The 21,107-nt window shown below is 39.6% G+C and overlaps 2 protein-coding genes across 2 annotated transcripts; both read left to right on the forward strand.

The window, feature by feature from the left end:
* The first annotated feature begins 4,909 nt into the window (after nt 1-4,909).
* spag7 (sperm associated antigen 7) lies at nt 4,910-9,024 on the forward strand. Its single transcript, XM_018692609.2, has 7 exons — nt 4,910-5,074; nt 6,293-6,360; nt 6,498-6,586; nt 6,676-6,760; nt 6,877-6,966; nt 7,533-7,686; nt 7,802-9,024. The coding sequence occupies exons 1-7, from the start codon at nt 4,990-4,992 to the stop codon at nt 7,915-7,917; spliced, it is 687 nt and encodes a 228-aa protein (XP_018548125.1). The 5' UTR covers nt 4,910-4,989; the 3' UTR covers nt 7,918-9,024.
* Nucleotides 9,025-9,527: 503 nt separating this feature from the next.
* Nucleotides 9,528-15,841, forward strand: chrdl2 (chordin-like 2). Its single transcript, XM_018691970.2, has 11 exons — nt 9,528-9,678; nt 10,091-10,203; nt 10,360-10,453; nt 10,587-10,732; nt 12,117-12,210; nt 12,652-12,713; nt 13,283-13,451; nt 13,574-13,762; nt 13,866-14,039; nt 14,536-14,628; nt 14,753-15,841. Exons 1-11 carry the CDS (start codon nt 9,612-9,614, stop codon nt 14,884-14,886), a joined length of 1,335 nt encoding a protein of 444 aa, XP_018547486.1. The 5' UTR covers nt 9,528-9,611; the 3' UTR covers nt 14,887-15,841.
* The last annotated feature ends 5,266 nt before the right edge of the window (nt 15,842-21,107 follow it).

Below are 21,107 nucleotides of genomic sequence, written 5' to 3' on the forward strand. Positions count from 1 at the left end.
CCATCATTAAGTGTTCATTCATCTTCATTTCTTATGCTTTTCTCCTTGTGGCTGAAAAAGTCAGTTTTCAAATATGGTATTCATTTAGCCAGTGTCTACGCACTGTCTGCAGTCATTTTACAGAATCTCATGTGCATGAATTCAAATCAGCAGCAATCAACCTTGGAGGCATATTGTGCCATCCTTTCAGTTTCTCTTCAGATTCACTGTCCTTCAGCAAATTGTGTGAAAGATGATTTGCACTGTAGCAAAAACAAACAAACAAACAAACAAAAAAAAAAAAACTGAAGTGTAAAGGAGACAAGCTCAGGCAACTATAGTGACAAACAGACAGGGTGTAGAGACATTTGCTATACCTTCAGGTGACAAAAGACCCAAAAGTCCATTCTGACAGAGCTTTAGAGATCCTCCTCAGGCGACCTTGCCAGAAGGACAGTCCTGCCTGCAGTGCTCCATTCATCAGGCCTGTACAGCTATAAAAGTAAAAAGGCTGATATGAAATTCTACTGATAGGTTGTATAATAGTATTTAATGGGCCCCAAGAGCAGGATTCCACAGAAGTTAAATGTCGAGGACTGCCTCAAATGAAAGTCAGGTATTGCTCATCATCTGGATAATCCCTCTGGTGAAGCACAGCAGTGTCAGCATCCAGAGAGCGCAGGGTGTGTGAGACCGGTCAGGGCTGAGGGACTGATGGATGGAGCCAGAGATTTAAGAAAATGTTATCCAGAGTGGCACAAAACATCTGACCTGAGCAAATATTGGTTGTTTTCACCCAACATTAACATCATGAGTGAAAATTACCACTACCACTTTGCTAGAGGAATACAGTAACATTACTGGAAGAGAGTTTTTTGTTCAGACTATAAAGTTTACACACTGCCATCTAGTGAGGCCATTTTATTTTATTCACTCACTGTCAATACAAATCAATTTAGTCTTAGAACCATTTCTACAGAGAGATCCAACAATTCCCACCATGAGCAAGCACTAGGTGACAGCGGCAAGGATTCATGATAGGATTATACTGGATATTATGGAAACAAGTCACAGCGTGTTTTTGAATCATCCTTGATGCTTTTACACATTTCATGATGATGCTATGTTCAAAAAAGCTACCAATGAAATGTACATTGTTAAAATCAAGTGTTCAGTTCTGTGAATTCCTCTCTAATTGTTTAATTTATAACTAAAGTCACTATTTTATTTTTAATAAGTCAATCAGGTTTGAGGAACTGCACAAGAAAGCCCCCTAACCAGGGCTCAAGTGACTCAGGCTGTGATGTTAAAGGTAATAGTTTTCTTCTAGCATTAGGCTACTGTATGTCTATGTGATTAATTTGTCTTCAGCATCTTCAAACCCTGATTTCCCTACAGTCACACCAGTCTATACAGTCACAGTTCAAAAATACATCCATCCTGTAATATTTTTCTGTTTTAAGCTGTTGCAGTCAGCTTTGTGAAGACAGACAGCCTCATGTAAACAGGTTTGCAGGGGTTTACCCCTTTGTAGTTTGGTCACGCTGCGCTGTCTGAATAGTACAAAGATTCAACCCAGATGACAATGCAGGGCACAATGCAGTGGCTCCTGTTTACAAATAGCATCCATGCCTTTTAACACCTACTAGCCCGGGCCAGTCATCAACCATCTTCAAATCCTGACTCTGGTGCAACATCCAGTCACCAGACAGTTAATAAAATGTTTGAATCATATAGTTAACTGGTTACTAGATATCAGTATTTTATAATTTATAATGGCAGGCTTTTTGTCGTTCAGTAACGGTGTAGCCTCAAAGACATTTGACCCTACGATGATCTGAGATGGGCCGACAATATGACAATGAATTTGCTTTGCAATCGTGACTGGTGCATCGTGACGTTGTCCGTCTGTTCCAGACAATGTTGTCCAGACAGACAGAATGGTGAGATAACATAAACACAGACAAGAGACATAACACTTCATTCACAAAAGCTCTATTCCATCACAGCTATTTAGGTCAGTCACTTGACCATCATTGTCTCCTGTCAGTACAGCGCTGAGCGAACACATGCCAGCCTCAACTCAGACTGCTTTCCATGCTGTTATTTCCCCAAGGTCAAGCCAAGTGGGTAATGAGCTGCATATGGACGCTACACTTTAGATGTTTTTCAGATGTAAAGCAAATGTGTTACATTGCATTATATTTGGGGCAATGTAATTCAAGCTGATAGTGATGATCATCCTTACTAAGAAGCAACAAACCAAATATAATTTATTTTCATGTATTTATTGGCAACACTGCATTTCAGAGAGAAGAACCGGCTACTCACAAAGGCTTGATAATGATACATCATTAAATGTGAAGTACATGATGAGTCACAGCACATTTCAGGCAACAATATGAACAATATAACTGCAGGGACACACCTAACAGCTGAAAACGAGTTTGGTCTAACTATATGGAGTCCACTTCAAAAGCACTCATCATCAGATCCCACAGCATGTTAGGAATCCAAGAGGGACTGGCTGAGAGTCAAGTTGTCAAATTCGTTCATCCAGAGGAATACTTAGTCAGTTACCAGGATCCCAGCTGCCTGGACTGAAGATGTCAACCCTCTGGCTGGGACATCTTGTCGGCATCATTAGATGGTAGGTGCTAAGACCTCATAGCACAGCACCTGAAAATGAGCACAGTACAACCTAAGTACTCTTTTCCTTCTTTTTGAATTAATGTTTTTGTTCTTCTGAAACTCATACAGAGTTGTCTTTGTAGTACAAGTACAAATATTATAAAGTTGTGGGCAGTTCTACATTATGATCTTAGAAGGACTACCTGTATCTTCGAGGACAACCGTGATGACCGACGATGTACTCCTGAGCATAGCAGAACCGTCTGCAGAGTCCTCTATACCCACATGTCCAGTACTGCATTTCTGGATCATTGCCTGTAGATAATTAGAAAAGAATCACATATTCTGACTTAACTCAATGACCTTTTCAGAAACTATAAGCACAATAAATCCTTCAATATTATACATAAGTTACCAACATTAGTGGTTAAGAAGACTGCTATTTTGTGATTTTATAATTTGTTTTACTAGTCCTCAGAGCCACACAATGAGCACATTGAAGTTTGAGCATTTGCCATTATTGCCATGATTTGCTTGATTTTGATCTCACACAATAAGAAAACGGGTGTATCCATTGCTTACCCTCCCCGACTGCGAGCATCAGGAGAAGCACAAGGAGAACCAAGCTCAGTCCCTTCATGTTTGGGTACCAATAAGCTTTCAGACGCTGCTGTTGACAGGCTGATGCTGCATTTATACAGCATTTCAACCACGGGGGAGGAGTCCGTCGTGCTCTGTCCAAATCACAATAACAAAGTATCACTGAATGATGGGAGTCTGAGGGCTGAAGGTCAGGACTATCAGCTTACTCAGCTTAGTCAACAGCTGCAGCTTCTTGAGAATTTGGGATTGCATTTAGGGATTTTACCAAGAGCAATACTGTAATTTTCTGTCAATATGCAAGACAATTCTTTATTATTTAACTTGCTCTATTATTTAGAGACAGAAATACTCTGCACTGTTCACCAACACAGACCACAGACATCTAAATGAAAAAGGGACAGTTCTTTGGTATTGTACTTACATACACCCCTATGGCTGGACAGAGGAGTAAACATTGACCACAAAGGACTCCAAAAGTTATAATTACAGGTGAAGTACTAACTAATCTGTTTGTTTTAGACACAGTGGGCAATATAGTTCTGTCCTACTGTGTTTACAGGGCTGCCCTGTGTTCGTCCACTACTCTGCCCACATCTGAATATGCCAGTAGTTCATGAGTTATTGCTGATGCTGTGAAACCACAATCAAACTGCACAAAACACACTGCTCCAGTGACGCAGGGGAGGATTGTTAACAAAACAAAAAACAACACAAGGCACAGGCACGTAGACTTGTATTTGTGTAGCATGCCCCCTAGTGCTTATGTAAAGATTGTTTGTTTGCTCGTTGATTCTCTCCAACACACATATATGTACAGAAAGTACACCTTAAAGAAACAAATCATGATCTTACCTGTTGTTTATCACAATGTTTTCTTTTTTTCCACCTTTGGTCCAGGAAGACCAGAAAACAACTGGGCACAAGGAGCTTAGCAGCATTACAACATTGTTTTCTTGCCTATGACTGACATACAGAATGTTGATTCATGCTTTCTCTGGTTAAACTTTTATGCTGAGAAGAACACCTTTCTGGTCAGTTTGAATCACACAGTGCAGCTGTAATAATGCAAAAAGCCACCCTGCCATATGAAGCCCCAAAATCTGACAACACCAGAATGAGTTTTGCAGTCTCTAGTCATATATAAAGTTAACACATTTTGTAGAATACACTGGATGCCCTGATTCGAAGTCCTCCACTATTCCTGAAGCTCCGAACATAGCAGATGTACTTCCAGATGGCTTTAAGGTGCTGGCTAAAATAGATTTACTATAAATCCTAATGGGGGTTAAGTGTATAATAGTTCTATTAAGTGTATTACAATTTTGTGGTTGAAACCTGATTTTCCATCTCACAAATACAACATTTAGACTCAAAGAAGGATAAGAAGTGTCCAGCAATTACAGCAGCCACTTCACAAAAATCACAAAAACAATGGAGCAGGTAACAAACAAGAGAGTAAATAGACTTTCTAACAAATGCCTCCCTCTAATCAGCTCTGGCTAATAAAAGGATGGCTAGGGACAAACAGGAGCCTTCTCCTGCACTGTATGATTTTATTACGTAACTTAATTCATAAAGGAAAATATAACATAACCTTATATACACGTGTATACAGGACAACATGGTCGTGTAACTATGTAGTACAAAGGGTGGCGATACCTGTGTAGTTCGCCGGTTTTACACGCAGCGAAGAAAATTGTGCTCAACTGCGCCTGCGCAACCCATACAGCCGCAGCCAACAACAACAGTCTGGACCGTCTGCCCTATCATTCCAAGATGGCGGACCTCCTAGGTTCAATCTTAAACTCGATGGAAAAGCCTCCAACTGTCGGCGACCAGGAAAGCCGACGAAAGGCTCGAGGTACATTGTGTATTGCCTTAATAACGACTAATTCTGCGTTAGTTTGAAACTTGAGATGGCTATAGTGTGAGGCTCGGGGGTATGTAAAAATGAGAAGGACAGACGAAGAGAGCCCTTCTGGCGCTGCCATTGGCCCGTTGAGCTTTCAAGTAAGATATGCTGGGTCCGGGTTTAGCACCGCCTCAGCTAATCATGCAGCCCCGCATGTCCTGCAGACTGCTGCTGACCCAGAGGGCAGAGTCTTGACCACAGGCAGCTGCTGTTACTGTAACACAAACCTGCCAAGAACACTCTGTCACCAACCTGCGCCAGTTTAACTGTGACAGCCTCCTCCTGGATGTTAACTTAGAGAAGTTACTGCTGAGCCTTCTCAGTGCTCTGCCCTTTGGCAGTCAGTTTTCTTTTGACCCCTTAGCATTCCCAGTCTTGCCAACTTGTAGGTACATAGACTTTTCAGAAACAATTATATTTGCCATTAGCTCAGAGTGTGGGCCCTCAGTAAGTAACAGTGGATATATGTAAATATAAATAAAATGAGTACATAATTCATAGCTTTGTTCATTCAGTCACATGGTAAACCTTTATTGCGTTCACATGTTACCGAAAATTTCCCTTCAGAGTGAGCAGCTACTTTTTCCATTCGGCTTCATTTTCGTATATAGTATAATCAAAATTGCAGTAATCCATAACTACTATTCATAGGAAATTTGGACAATGAGACGGTAATAGCAATCTGTAGATCTTGAAAACTATACTTTTCTAGTTGCGACTCTGAAATCTTTATCAGTCAAGCTCGAAACTGAAACACTGTAGCCAGGCTGAGTGCATTGTTGCTACAAATAAACAGCTCTACATTTCAGTTCAACTGGCACAGCCACGAGATGGCTGTGATTAAAAAAAGTGGCCAAATCTGTTTCAGTAACTGTTTTGAGTATGCCCACTAATAAAACATCAGAGACCTCTTTCCTAATAGACACATGCAACAAATAATAGGATTTGAGTCACTCTGAACTCCAGCCCTGAATGATCTGGAAATGTGGTTTTGGGATTACAGGAAGTCTGTTTCCTGATTAGCCTTTTTGTGACTTAAGTCTGTAAAAAATACAAGTCAGCCAGTTGTGGCTGTTAAGACTGCATGATCTGTGTTTACAGTGGAAACTTTTAATGGTGTCGGACACCAACAAACTCCATGAAAACTTTAACTTCTCCTCTTTAAAGAGCAAGCAGCAAGACTCAAGAAGATGGAGGAAGAGGAGAAAAGAAAGAAAGCAGAATTCAGAAAAAAGGTAAGAGCCTAAGAGTCATATCAAATACACAGTGAATTTAGTTCTGGCACAGAGCTCCTCTGGCCTCCAGTCATCACTGCTGGTGTGCATCACATACAAAATTACACAGACTTTGGATTCCCTCATCTCCTGTTTAGATGGAGAAAGAGGTGTCAGATTTCATCCAAGACAGTTCGCAACAGAAACGAAAATACAACCCTATGGGGAAGATTGAAAGGAGTATATTGTAAGTAATCTTTACTTGATATAATTAAAATGAACCCACTTTGGGCAAGAGAATGTTCACAGCTGTTTACATTTCTTCCTGTCTCATAGGCACGATGTCGCAGAAGTGGCTGGTCTGACTTCTTTTTCTTTTGGGGAGGATGAAGAGAGCCGTTACGTTATGCTTTTCAAGAAGGTCTGAATACTCTCTAATCCAGTGTTTGATATATTAAAATGCTAGCTTGTTAGGCTTGATTTATGAGAAAAGCAGTGTGGAGTGATGTGTCTGTTTTCCACCTTGTGCTGCGGCAGGAGTTTGCACCATCAGACGAGGAGCTGGAAGCCTATCGCAAAGGAGAGGAGTGGGATCCTCAGCTGGCAGAGCAACGGCGAAGACTAAAAGTAAGCCTGGATGCTCTTTCTTTGTGTCTACTCAGATATTCAGGTTGTCCAGGTGACAGTATTGTACAGCAACTGGCTCAGCACCTTGTAACCCTGGCTGTGAGTGTAAGTAGCTGAATGTAGACAAATAGACATCATGAAATATTTATGTCACACTGCGAACATCTCATCATGTACATTGTAGTTTGTAGGAGGACACATTTTAGCTATTTAAGAAAATCACCAGCAGATTAAAATATATTTAGATTTCTCGGAAAGGAAAGTGAAAGCACTTCTCTATAGAGCTGCCATTTTGTACAGTATCATAAAAGAGGCACATGTTTCTTCATAGATTATTACCTCAATGGAGCATAAAGAAGACTGCTTTGATTTGAAATTGTCTTGTTTGGTTATAGATAGTAGAAGCAGGTGAAGCAGGCTGAGGGGAAGCACGTATATCTAAACTTATATTCCAAAGTTTCATTACCAGTTAATTCCAAAATTTGTCACTGCAGCTTGATGATATCTGACAGTGTAGGAGTAATTCCTCTTCTTGTCTCTGACTTTACCTTCCCTTGTTGCTGCAGGAGCAGGCTGCATTGGAAGAAGAAGAATCCAGTCAGACAAAGAAGTCAGAAGCTCCCAACTCCAACTACAGAGACAAGTACAGTCACCTGATTGGCACATCAGCTGCCAAAGATGCGGCGCACACACTAGAGGCCAACAGGGCTTATGGCTGCGGTGAGTAAATGTTGTTGCACTTATCCTTTTCATAGAAACACTGTATTGCTTTGCCACATGCAGTTCTAAAGAGCCCTCTTTATTTACTCGTTATGTTTGTAATTTTCTCTCTCAGTGCCAGTGGCCAACAAGAGGGACACTCGCTCCATAGAGGAAGCCATGAACGAAATCAGAGCGAAGAAACGGCAGAAGCGCGAGGATGACACAGGGGCGCACAGCAGCAGCTCTTGAGTCTCCACTGTTTCTGTCTACTGTTTTTTTTTTTTTTTTTTTTTTTTTTGGTGTGTGTGTGTGCGTGTGTGTGTGTGTGTGTGTGTGTGTGTGTGTGTGTGTGTGTGTGTGTGTGTGTGTGTGTGTGTGTGTGAGCGCATTAGTATCTGTTTGGACACTCTTAATTCATTCTGTAATGCAATATCCTTTACTTAAGACATTTAAGAGTTTAACGTATATGACAGGCATTGAATCAAGTATGTATGCCACTGTTTGGCCGAGTCTGTGCTGAAATCGTGAAATCCTCATGCTCAGGTGTGTCTGATCCAGGAGGTGGATTATTATACATGTTTGTCTAACATTCTGTCAATCATGAAGTTTCTCACACACACACGACTGGTCCATATACAGTATGAGAAACTTTTAACGATTTCAAAAATAAAGTGTCTCAGTGTTCAGCTATGTAAAAACACCTGACATCTTCGTACATCATATTAAAGGTCACTTTTTTGGCTGTCATTAACATTTTTAATGCAGATGTGCATTTATAGTCTCAAGTGACATTTTTACCATTAAAAATAAATACAGTTTTGGGCTTTGGCCGGGTCGAAAGACATTTTGAAAACAAGGTTTTAAGCAAAGCATGGCTTTAAAAGTCCCACTGACAGTGTTCCAAAATATCCAGAGCAGTTTTTGAAAAAGGAAACAGCAGTGCCGTCTATTGACCAGCTTTTGGTTCAGTTTGTTGATTTTTTTTGGAAGCATGCCATTTCCTCCATCATAAGAGGAACCCCATTTTAGAAAATACTGTTATGTGGATTTTTTTTAGTAATCTGTGATTACGTCTTGAGATTTTCTTTGTTTCTGTACATCTGCACTGACTGTGAATTAAATCATTTGTTCCCGATTAAATGCTTTATTGTTAATCTGATGCGGTGGTTGGCAATGGGCGTCGTAGTAGGGAGCAGGACTGCCAGACTCCTCGCTGGGATATGGGTCACTAAGTTTTATTCTATGTCTATTGTTTGTTGAGTTTTCAAAAGTTTCTTGGCATTTTGATGTCTATTTTAAGACGGTTGCACTGTTTGATCCCCCCATGTGTGTCAATAAATGGAGAACAGTATTAGACCTTTGCCTGCATGTTGCCTTCCATTTCTGCTTAACTAAATGTCATAGCATCTGAGCTCGCCATTGTTTTTGACTGATTTTGCTGTACCCCACTACAAAGGGCAGGAATCATAACAAAAGCACCTTACAATATGAGTTAATCCAATACAACAACATCAAGAAGACACACCTTCAAACACAACCAGAGTTGAATAAGCATTATTCAGCAGTAACTTCACTATAACTAAATGTAATTGGAGATTGCATAATGACTGTAAGATATGCACACTTATATATTAATATATCTGACAGCCAGTCTTCTCTTTCGAGTGAACCAATAGACAAAATGTTATATTATGTAGGTTAATGTGGATGTGGGTTTTATTTGATCACATTATAATCTAACTTAAGGTTAAGCGATCACTCTGTCATCCCTCTGGTTTTGAGGTGATATGAAGTTTCTAGCCTGAGGGAGGCGCCATAGATCAACCAAGAAAAAATGTTCGTTTTTTTTTCCACTCATCCCTGCTTCACACTGTCCTGCAGTTTCTGTCCCGCAGAAACATATTTATTGCGCGTTGAAGACTCAGTCACGCACATGTAAAAAAATGAAGTCCATGCTTTTGTTCTTTCTCATCATTTGGTTTGCAGATGCGGAGCTAAAAGCCCAGAAAGGTAAGAGCAGATCCCGTTGATGATTTTATTCTGTCCTGATCAAACGTGTGAGGCTTTGAAATAAGGAAAAGCGTGAAGATGAGACTCAAGTATGGAAAAGCTTTGTCAGAATTTGCCAGAAGTGAACTCATATTTTTAGATTAACATCCCGTGTTGCTCTAAACAAAACTTATCCTGTCACTATTCTGCCATTCAATGTTATGCCATGATTTCTGTTTGAATAGTTATGAGCTGAAGTGGGATCAGTAGTTTCCCATGTTTTCTCTAGTTTTCGTTACTTGGAGCTGATTGTCGCTTTGACAGAATGTAGACACATTTAAATATAAGTTTACATATTGTTTTTTAGCCGTTCAGTTCATCTGCGCCATATGCGTTTTCACAATAGCTCATCTCTCTCATTTTTGACACCCAGGGTCCGGGGTGGTGTGTACTTTCAAAGACAAGACTTACAGCCCAGGAGACAGCTGGCATCCCTATCTGGAGCCCTTTGGATTTATGTTCTGCATGCGCTGTGTCTGCACAGAGGTAACTTTTAATATTTTTGCATCACTTCAGAGCAAACATCTAAAGGAATGTTTCACTAAAATTGCTCCACTGTCTCTGCTCTGAGTTGCTGACATAGTGGCTGGGGATTTTAAAGGTGGCCCCTGCTTGTAAAAGTCTTATATTGCTCTCTCCTAGACAGGCCATGTGAAATGTAACACAATCAAGTGCCCCGCTCTGCCGTGTGAAAACCCAGTGGCCGAGCCCCAGCAGTGTTGTCCAAGATGCACAGGTAGACTGACTTTCCTTTAAAACATCTCATCAGCACTGAGCTTTTTGTTGTTGTTGTTGTTGTTATTGAAAGAGAGAATCGATTCTGGTTGTGGCTTCAAAGCCTCCTGTCCTGTGTGATGTGCCCTCCTCAGATGAGCCCAGGATCCCTGCAGGGCTGAGAGCTTCAGTGAAATCCTGCAGGTATAATGGAAGTGTTTATCAGCCAGGGGAGACCTTCACTAAGCACGACCTCTTCCCGTCCAAGCAGAGCAATCAGTGTGTCATGTGCACATGCTCTGTAAGTTGATGATCATTTGCTTTTGTTTTTCAGTCAGGTTGTGTTTTTATCGTTCTGATGAAAGCATATCAGATTCAGACATTTAAGCTCTACATGTGGTGAGATTTGTTTTCAAAGTAAATTTATTATGTACTTTATAGACACTACAATAAAATGCAAGTGAGATGTAGATGTATTGTAATCTTAAAAAATATGACAAATTCTCAGTCCTTGCCACTGAATATTCATTAATTCCTCACAGTCCTCCTTTGATTTTGGAACTGTTCTTTTCCTCTTAAGTCATTCAAGCACTATCATCACAGCTTAAAATGAGAGAAAAAATAATGAAACAATCAGCACAACACAACGCAGTGTCTTTCTACCAAGCATAATGTTGCTGCATATGCATGAAGAGTATCTCTGCCCACTAACTTACTGCTGCTAATGGTACGCAGTCAAAGTGAAAGCATCTTGCTTCGGTTTGTGTGTTGGCTTAGCTTGTTTGTGATCGGCTCGGGAGATTGGATGAAAGTTTTCATTTAGAAAACAAAAGGCAGATATCAGAGACGAGAGCGGAAGCGGAGCCAAATTTGAAATCACCCTGGAGCTGTCATGATGCGAGAAGTTAATTTTACGAGTTGTTAAGTGGTGTTCGTTAACAGATGTTTCCAAGTCTCCAAGGAGACAACGCATAACAATAAACTTAGCAAAATGATGCCCAGTGTACATTTTAGAACAGTACAAATCATGTTTATTTTAATACATGTCTTTCACTCATCTCTTAGTCAGTAGTAACTTGCTGCATTCTCACTGTTAGAGCTGTTCAGGCTTTGATTTCAATGCAACTTGCTCACAGTTTTGCTTATTGCTATCATATATGTTTTCCTTTATATCACAGAACAAACAGTGGGATTATAATTTACTGCAGTTTTTAAAATGGATTACTCTGCAATCTTCAGTTTGTCAAGACAGGCCTCAAGATGCTCTGATGTGTCTCAGGTAGAAGAGCAGGAGGTCCATTATTTATTGGGTTTGAATTGGTTTGAATTTCCTTTAGCCCATAATTGTTTTCAGTGAGCAGGCCAGCACCTTGCATAGAGACTCTAGTGTCTACATGTGGAGAAAGAAAATGTAATTTGCTCTGCACAGAGGCCAAATAAATGTAAAGTCTCATTATGTTTTTGCTGATGTTCGTCGAGAACATTAGATCTCAGAAGATGCTGTGATTATGTTGTTTGGCCTTGGTTGCTATTATTCAAGTCATATAATAATATGAGTCCATATAAATACATATTCAGGTCTAGAGAGGCCTGCAGAAGCATTGGAGTACTTTAAGCCTCACCCTCCGGAGCACATACTTGGAAATTTAACAAATAAGAAAATTTCCCTCCCTTTCTTTTCTCAGAATGGAAACATCTTCTGCGCTCTGAAAACATGCCAACCAATCACCTGTTCCTCACCAGTTTCAGTTCCAGATACCTGCTGTTTGGTGTGTAAAGGTAGTTAAACTCCAAGCTCCAAGCAGAGAAAATGTCTTTACTCTGTTTCCAACCTGGAATAAGATGTTTTTTTTTTAAGGAATTTAGATCAGGGGCTGAGCATACGGCTGATTAATAAGAAAGATTTTCTGATGTTGATAAATATCAAAATACGCAAATAGATATAACATGCATATGCATTTAAAATGATAAATTTAATGTTCAATGTAATGATTTTTATAAATACAATAAATCAGATAAAATATCCTCGTATTTTAAAAGCTGTTTTTATTACAACGTGCTTGTACTTTTGTAAAACATCACAATATAATTGATACAATGCAATTAAATGTTAACATACAATAATGTCTAATAATAGCTTAGACCTAATGTAAATGCACTTATATTCATTCATATTCACATAAAATTTCCCTTTACCTGGTTTTGTTTTTTTCTCCTTAGATCATGTCACCAGTGGGTCCTCATCAACTGAAGATGGAAACCTGCAGCTGAACAGAGGCGTTGTAAGTACTTGCTGTTTTCTAAGACATTCCTTTCACATGAAACTTGCCTGTCTTTGGAAACTTATTTAAATATAGTGTGAGGTAGCAAAGTGGTGTTATCGGCTGAGTCACTGCACTGTAACTACAGGACTTGAATGTGACGCAGATCACTGCAATCTTCAGGGTGCTGCTCTGTAGCTGACCCTGACCTTTGACCTCCCTGTGCAATGGGACAAGCAAATCAATCATTTTCCCTTGAGAATTGTGAGGATAATTTGTTCAACTTGGCAACACTTTATTCAGATTAGTGCTGAAACATCCATTTTACTGTGATCATTAGGACTTTCCCTCAAGATCCATGGGCCATTTGGCCTGATAATTAGACTGAACTGCTGTGTTGTTCTATTTGAATTGCTGAAAAAATGTGAGATGTGGGCAGTGAGTCAATGATCTAGAGCCAGGGTATGAAACGTTCTGATTTAGGACTTCATGTGATGTTCCTTCAGCTATTACTCAGAGAAGGAAGGGAAGCCAAGTAAAGTCAATCGCTGAGAGATAACTGTGTTTCATTATATCTTTGTTTACAAAAGAGGCATTCAGTCGACCAGTGTTCTGGAGAGCTGACGAAGGCGCGGTCTGACCGTGCCACTCCACCCAGGGTCAGGACTTCTCCCAGAGGCCTGAGCCTCAGTAAACTTAACCTCAAAGGGGCTTCAGAGACCACTGTGAAGATTTTGTTGCAGAGGAAACACCAAAGAGGTGAGACTTTGTCAAAACAGAGAGATGCTTTATAGGTATTTGATTTTATGGACATGTTCCTCACAACTTTACGATCGTTTCCATATGTAGCACAACACTCAGATGTTTTCCATTTCTCTCAGCGTGTTTATACAATGGCAAGACGTACTCGCATGGAGACATGTGGCACCCAGTTTTGGGGAAGGTCCTGGAATGCATCCTGTGCACTTGTACTGATGGCCTCCAGGACTGCAAACGCATCACGTGTCCCAGCGAGTACCCATGCCAGCATCCTATGAAATCAGCAGGAAAGTGCTGCAAGACTTGTCCAGGTAGTCAGACATGGCTCATAACATAATGAACCGTTTACAGTGATTTGATGTTGATCGGCTGTATACATTATCCACACAACTTCCTTCTGTTTTTTCTCTCTAGAGAGTAAAGCTGAAAGTAACCAGACCCAGTGTTATCTTGGATACAAAAATAACGTCTTGGTGTATAAAGTAGAATCATCTTTGAGAGTCGACCCACCCAACACAGTCAGGATCATTGCTGTTGAGAGACAAAGTACTGCTGAAGTTGAAGTGCAAGTATGGAAGGCTGTAGAAGGTACTGTAACTGGTGGGAACTATATTAAAAGAATAGTTGGGGAAAATCTATGCATGTTCACCTCCTTGCAGAGAGTTAGACGAGAAGATGCACCTCTTATATCTGTCCAGTTAATACAAAGCTCGGACCAGAGGCCAGTTAGCTTAGCTTAGAATTAAGAGTGGAAATGGGAACAGCTAGCCATCAAATAGTCTTTGTTAGCATTATACAAATGGGACGTAACATGTCAGTGAGTTTTAGAGGTGGATCTCTTTACCATTTAACAGAACCAGGCTAGCTGTTAGCCTGTGTTTCTAGTCTTTATGCTATGCAAAGCTAACCTCCTGTCTCCCGACTGTAGCTTTATATTTAGTGTATAGACATGACAGTGGTATCAGGTTTCTCATTGAACTCGTCCATAAAGTAAATAACAGTATGGAGTATTCCTAAAGTATTAGAGATGAATATACAGTATTGCCACATCAGTTATTGTCATCTGAATTTTGAATTTCTACAGGTGTTTTACAATTAATGGAAATTGGTGACGTTGAAAGAAAAGATATTATGGATCATCCAGAAAATTACACAATGCTTACAACACTTGATGAAGGTTTGTTGAATATGTTTTTGTGGTGCATTTATATGTTTGGATTCTGGGGAACTAATTCGACTTTTAGACATATTTTTACATGATTATTCTTATTTGAATATATTTGTATTAATTCACTTTTCAGATACATGGAAAAAATTTAAAGAGGAGGGAGGAAATCTGAGTAAAGCTCCTCAGACCACAATTTGTGAAGACGGCATCCGGGATATGGTGACTTTCCTAAATCCCACGCAGATTGAAGGCCTGTGTTCACCCTAATAGCCACTCTTTATTTTCATGCTCCCCATAAGTACATGGTTGACGTACATAGTTCAGTCATACATGTTGCACTTGGATGTCCTGCATCATTCCTGTCATAATTGTGGAATTTCTCATTTATAATATTATTGCTTATCAGTTCCTTTTTACTTCGTCCATCATTTTTTAATCATTACATATTTTTATTTGTTAATTATTGGGTTTCAAAACACAGGCTATAGCAGTGTGGTTGACAACTATATTGGTCATAAAGGGGAAGATAGTTCTGCCTCCACCTGCCATAATTCAAATATTATTAAATTGTGTGGATTTAGTTGGAAGCTCTTAACAAAATGCAACAAAAGGTAAATGTTGATGTGGAGTGTAGAGCTGGAGCCTCAGTATCTAGCTCTGAGTCTGTGGGTTGAGACTTTGTAGATTCAGTGACATTTGAGGACATTTTGGGATCAGTATTTTTCTCCTTTGCTTAACTATATGAATATGATTTGTATTTTCGAATACGTTAGGCAAGGGGTAACGTTTTGTTTAGAATGTAATGGGGATTTGTAAGGATGTTAAATGATTAGCATATTTATTGTAAATACAAATTGAGGTTTTGTCACCTTATTTAAACCGTATTGGTTCTTGTATGATTTCTGTATATACATTTGACTGTTTGAATGTTGTTTTTGCATTAAGTAGTAAGAGGCATTGCATTGGGGTGAATACAAGGCTTTGTCAAAACTGGTGGTTAGTGAGAAAACAGCCTTCACACTTTCTTTCTTCCTGATGTCATATATAGACTTACTGTAGCTATTTTTATACAGCCACAGGACTTGGTTTATTATAGCCTAATGACTTTTTACAACTCCACATACCAGAATATTTGTATTTTAAAGTGCTCATTGTTGATGTAGCTGAATGCACTCTGTACCTCTGCTCACAATCCATAAAGTTTTCTCAGTGTTTTAGACCAGTCAGCATTTTTTGTCTGATTTGTTTCTGGCTGTGACTTTCATGTTTTAATGTTGTATGGGCTGCATGTATTGGAATAATTTGCTTGGAGTCATACATAGTGAGACAGTGGAAATATGTATTGAGACAGGCTTAAGATGTGGCTCAGAGCTCATAGTTGTTTTTTGAAGGAGCTGTTTGAAAACGATTTTGCTGATTCATCTAAGGTCCACGTGCTGGCCACAGCAGAGCCGCCCTAACACCGTCATCGCCCCAAGGCTTCCATTAAATCGAGCTCCGGAAGGCCGGATAAACTGTGTTCCCAGTGGAGATGAAATGTTATCAGAGGCATTCAAATCAAAAGCAGAAGTTAAAACTCCCTTCACCCAGCCAAACACACACACACACACACACACACACACACACACACACAAACACACATCCAACATATTCCCAGAACCAGTATTTCCCTAAAAATGATTAGTTATGGTATCTTCATAAGACCATGGGCCATATAACTGGTTACCTCTGAGTCATACATATTCTTTCTCAAAATTAAAGGGTTAATATGTGAGATTTTACTGCTCCATAACACCTTATCCTTACATGTTTCTGTGAAATATTTCTTCTGATAAACTGTAACTTATTTAGGATAGAGTATTGAGCTGATGAAACAACCTTTTGCTTGCCTTTTACTGCAAGAGACTGAAAACTTGTGCATGTGCACTGGCAAAAGAGTGCTCTCTTTGAGTTGCAAAGCAGTAACAGCTTCCATTCAGCTGGCACAGTATGTAACATATTGGCTTAATGAATTAATAATGTCAATATAAATCATGCTGTACATGCATGTATGTATGTATATGGAGTATATTTTACAATTACCCTTCAAGCCAGTTTGGAGCCCAGTGTTGATGGTTAACCAGTGTTAAAGCTGCTGTCATCAATGTTCATATATTAAGATCAGGATCACATACATACATACAAAGGTGCTTCTCACTGTGATGAATTCACAGAGAATTATCACCTGACTGTGCAGTTCCCCTCAGGTCTATGGAGCACTACTGTGTGTTTGTGCTCATTGTATTTGGCCACAGTAGCAGCTACTCTCAGCAACAAAACCCTCCAGATCTCCCTATACACCAGCATCAAACAGCAATAAGGAAAAGTTAGCCAGTAGCTAGCAAATATAGTTGAGCATATAGCAGCTAAAGAGCCAGATATTTTCTTGGTAGAGACCATAAACAGAGCTAAAGGAGAGAGAGAATACTGGACATTCACAAGGTGGTCAGAAACACAACTCCAAATGAATGATGCTCTGTATCTGCTGGGCACGTTATAGGCAACTGTTTACTCACATTTGCCATATCGACTGAAAAGGTAATTATTATGTCAGTGTTGTGTACATTACTTGTTTCTGCTTCCCCCAAGTGGCCAAAAACTGAATTGGTGGATGCCCAACCTTTAATTTTAACAACTTTGTGAGAATTTCTAAGTGCTAAGAAAAGGCAGCTGGACTTGATGCAGAAGGCTTCTTCAGTTCTCCACTTGTGAAAACCTTGCAGATGAGAGGTGAAACATCGTCATGAGCTTCACAAAAGTCTAGTTGTCTTCATATAGCACTGAGAAATACCATGACCTGGATGATGGAGAGTCTTTGTGAGAAAATTGACAACATAAAAATGAAGAAAAACTTAACAATAATTTTCCAGAGAAATCTGTTAAGTGCAAAAATGAAAGTGCAATTTGAAATACCTGACAACACAATAAGTATACTCTAACATGGCTACATGTGTAGGCCTATTCTATTTACATTTTTCCCACATCCCTGCTTCGGCTGTCATTGGGCACACTGTAAACTAATCACAACAAGATGAAAACATATCTTTAGTTAAAGGTTTTGAATTTATGTATTGGGGATTGCACTATTGTGGTAATGTGGTGTAGGATTGTGCTGGTAGATCTAAATGTAGGCCAAGTAAATGAAGGACATCTGTGTTTCCAAAACACAAAGCAAAGAAAATAGCCTTGATAACACTTAAAAATTAGGTGGGTGCCACCAAAATCACATTTAAACTTTGAAATAACATTACTACAGACGAGTACCCTGGCTGTGGAAGTGAGTTCTCTACAGTCCAGAAACAGTCGTTTTGCTCAGCAGCACTGTGTGCAGTCTGTCCGCAGGCCTGTTTGATCAACAGGTGTCAAATTATCGCTGTGGTTCCCATGACTCAGTCAGTGTGCAACGGCAGATTTGGTAGACTGAGTGGGCGCTTCAGAATAATATTGCTTCCCTTCTCTGTGAACTCCCGACATGCTCTTTCGGTCCCCTCCCCTTCCACAATGACTCATTGTGTTTCTTTCACACTTTGCGCCAGACAGCTCTGTCCGTCTCTTACTAAAGGCATGAAACAATATTTTGAAACAAACGCACTTCCCTTGAATGCCTTCATTACTCACACAAATATTTTTGTGTAAGCTGCTGGACCCGACAGTTTGCAATGGTTTGCTCCCTTAGTTGTCCAAAGTGGCTGTTCCAGTCAAGAGGGTGAGAAAGGGGTGTTCTACTTTATTGCTGCCAGCTTAAATTAGCAATTAACATTTTCACGTTGCCGTTTTCCCATGCAGGTCATTAAGAGACGGACATTTTGTGTTCGGGTTTAAAACGAGTTCTATTTTCAACAGACATGTTGTATCTGGCACTGCGTGTTTCAGTATCTTTGTCTGTCATTTTTGATGAAAATCCTATCAGTCCACATTTTGTGGATGTTTGAATTCGTCTCACGGGCCAATTCAGCTATGCATGCTTAATCTTGGCTCTGGCAATTGTAACAGCTGGGGGCAGTCAGTAGGTATAAATCATGCAGTCGGTCAGCTCTCTGTGTATGTGTACTCCACCCTGCTGCCCATGTAGCCCAGATTCAGTGAGAAGTGAAGAAAATGTGAGACTCAGGGTCACGACTCGGCTCAGGATTGGAGGCACTTCTTAGCCTTTTTTTAATAATATTAACAAGTTTGCTTTGCTTCTGCTATATATGTTACTTTGTTTGTGACACCATCAGAGAACATCGATTAAACCATGCATGTTGCAGAAAAGACTTTGAATGGGTTAATGTCAACGTTTGCACAGATTTATGCTTTGTGCAACAGTCATGCTGTCTTGCGGAGTCGAACATATTTCAAAAAAACTGAATCAATGCATCTTCAGCTGCTGCAGCGAGTAGCTCCTCACAGATGTGTACGGTGTTTGTGAGGAACTGAAGCATTGCAAATCAATCAGGCAGTCTTTTGATTCAAAGGGAGCCAAATTGTGTTAAGTTAATTAAGTCTGATAGATGTGTTTGCTTTCATAGCTGATTAAGGTGCTCAGCAGAACCCCTGAGTTTATACTTCATCAAAATACTTCCGAAATCTATCAAGGGCTCTGTTTTTTACACCCTTACCCTCTCATTAATTAAGTTGGCCCTGATCATTTTAGCTGATGATTGGAGTCTGGCCAAGAAAACATGGACAATACTGGGATACATGTCATGAACACTTTGGTCCTCATTCCCATTATCTTGAGCGGCTCAGCTTAAAGGTCAAAATTTTAAACACATGCTCGTAATGACTGTAAACTATTAAAGACAGACCACAGTGAGATCTTTTGTTTCACAGAATAAAGAAGACCGACAACAACTTTACGGTTATGATCTGTAATTAATAATGGCCTCTTTTCAGATGTCAGCCAGAGTATCCGAAGCCTTTCCAGGATTACATGATAATTGTGTTACAGTTCAATTGTCCATCAAAAGAAATAATGAATAGGTCCAGTCTGCAGTGAACTCATTTGGCACTTGAGTAATGAGGAGTGTTGATGAGGTATTCAGGCCTATTCTTCCTGAGCCAAATCTGGTGTCTGAGTCTCCACAGGGTTATTCTCAAAGCTTAACTGTTGGCCCTCAATTTGAGAGTCAAACAAATCTTACCCAAACATTTCTCAGGCTTGATTGCCGCGATGACTGCTCCAGATGTGAAAATGTACTGCGTTCAAATATACAGAAAAAAACCCCAAACATATAGATACAGAAACACAGATCTGTGTAAGACAAAGACCATCGATGCCTTTCTCCACCGTGTCTTTTGTTATTTTTTGCTTTTGGACACAGTATCCAGCTCTCCTGCCAGATTCTGTTATATCACCGAGAGCATGGATAAAATGTGTTTTCAGTTAATAACTCACCTCATCAGTTTTTCATAGTAAGAGCAAAAAGAGGTTACAGAGGAGAAGCATAACTGAGCCCTTTTGTTTGTCCGTTTATTCTGTGTTGATGTTAATGTGAGGAGGAGTCCAATAAAAATAAAAAGAGACACAGATTTCTCTGTTGGCTTCTATCTACAACGTAAAGTAAATCTGACTTTGTGCTTGATACAATGTAACTTCTAGAATAACACTCCATATTTGAAGGAAAGAAATTACAGACATATGTGGATTGTGTAATTATCTTCAGTCTTGAAGTGATTTATTCACATTAGTAGACCGTTTTCACTTCTTTAGCGTGCATGCCTCCATGAGGTCAGTAAGTGTAAATCACCAGGATTAGCAAGCCAGGAAGTATTTGTAGTCATGTTTGGAAACTCAGAATGTCACACTGTTAGTTAAGAAAAAAACTGCTGGTGATATATACTTAAATTTTGATTAATAATCAATAATTAATAATCAAATTAACATTAACAAAAAATAAATAAAGTCTTAAAGGGGCACTCCACTGATTTCACACATCTGACAGAACAGTTGTATTAATGCCTGTTACCAGACATGGTGGTTCTAATGAAAGGCACTGTCAAGTTGCATGATGGGAAATCAAGTGGCATCCACTGTTTTAGGAATTTGAACCATATATGGAATAGAAATCACAAGGTCTCTATCAAAATCAGTTGCTCTGTTCAATAGTTTTTCATGATGTTTTTATTCTCTGAGTATGATGACATCAACACAGATGTCATCATACTCAAATTTGATTAGGCATATTTTTGGCTCTCCTCTAAGATTCTATTTGTGTCTATATAAAGAAAATTAAAATAAACTGTGCTGACAGATTCAAGCATAACTCATTTTGATAATGTACTTATTCCCTGATCAGACAGGATTTTGCTTTTGTACTTACACTTCTCCTGATCCTTAGGGTTCTTTTAGGATTGAAGAGAAAGGTAGTGGTGAGGGTATATGACCAGGATTATCTTGAGGCCTGCATTTAAAAGGCTATTCAAGACAGGAACTGGGGGGGCTGAGGCAGAGTTTTTTTATTTTA

Source organism: Lates calcarifer, linkage group LG20 (genome assembly GCF_001640805.2).
Source record: "Lates calcarifer isolate ASB-BC8 linkage group LG20, TLL_Latcal_v3, whole genome shotgun sequence".
Lineage (NCBI taxonomy): Eukaryota > Metazoa > Chordata > Actinopteri > Centropomidae > Lates > Lates calcarifer.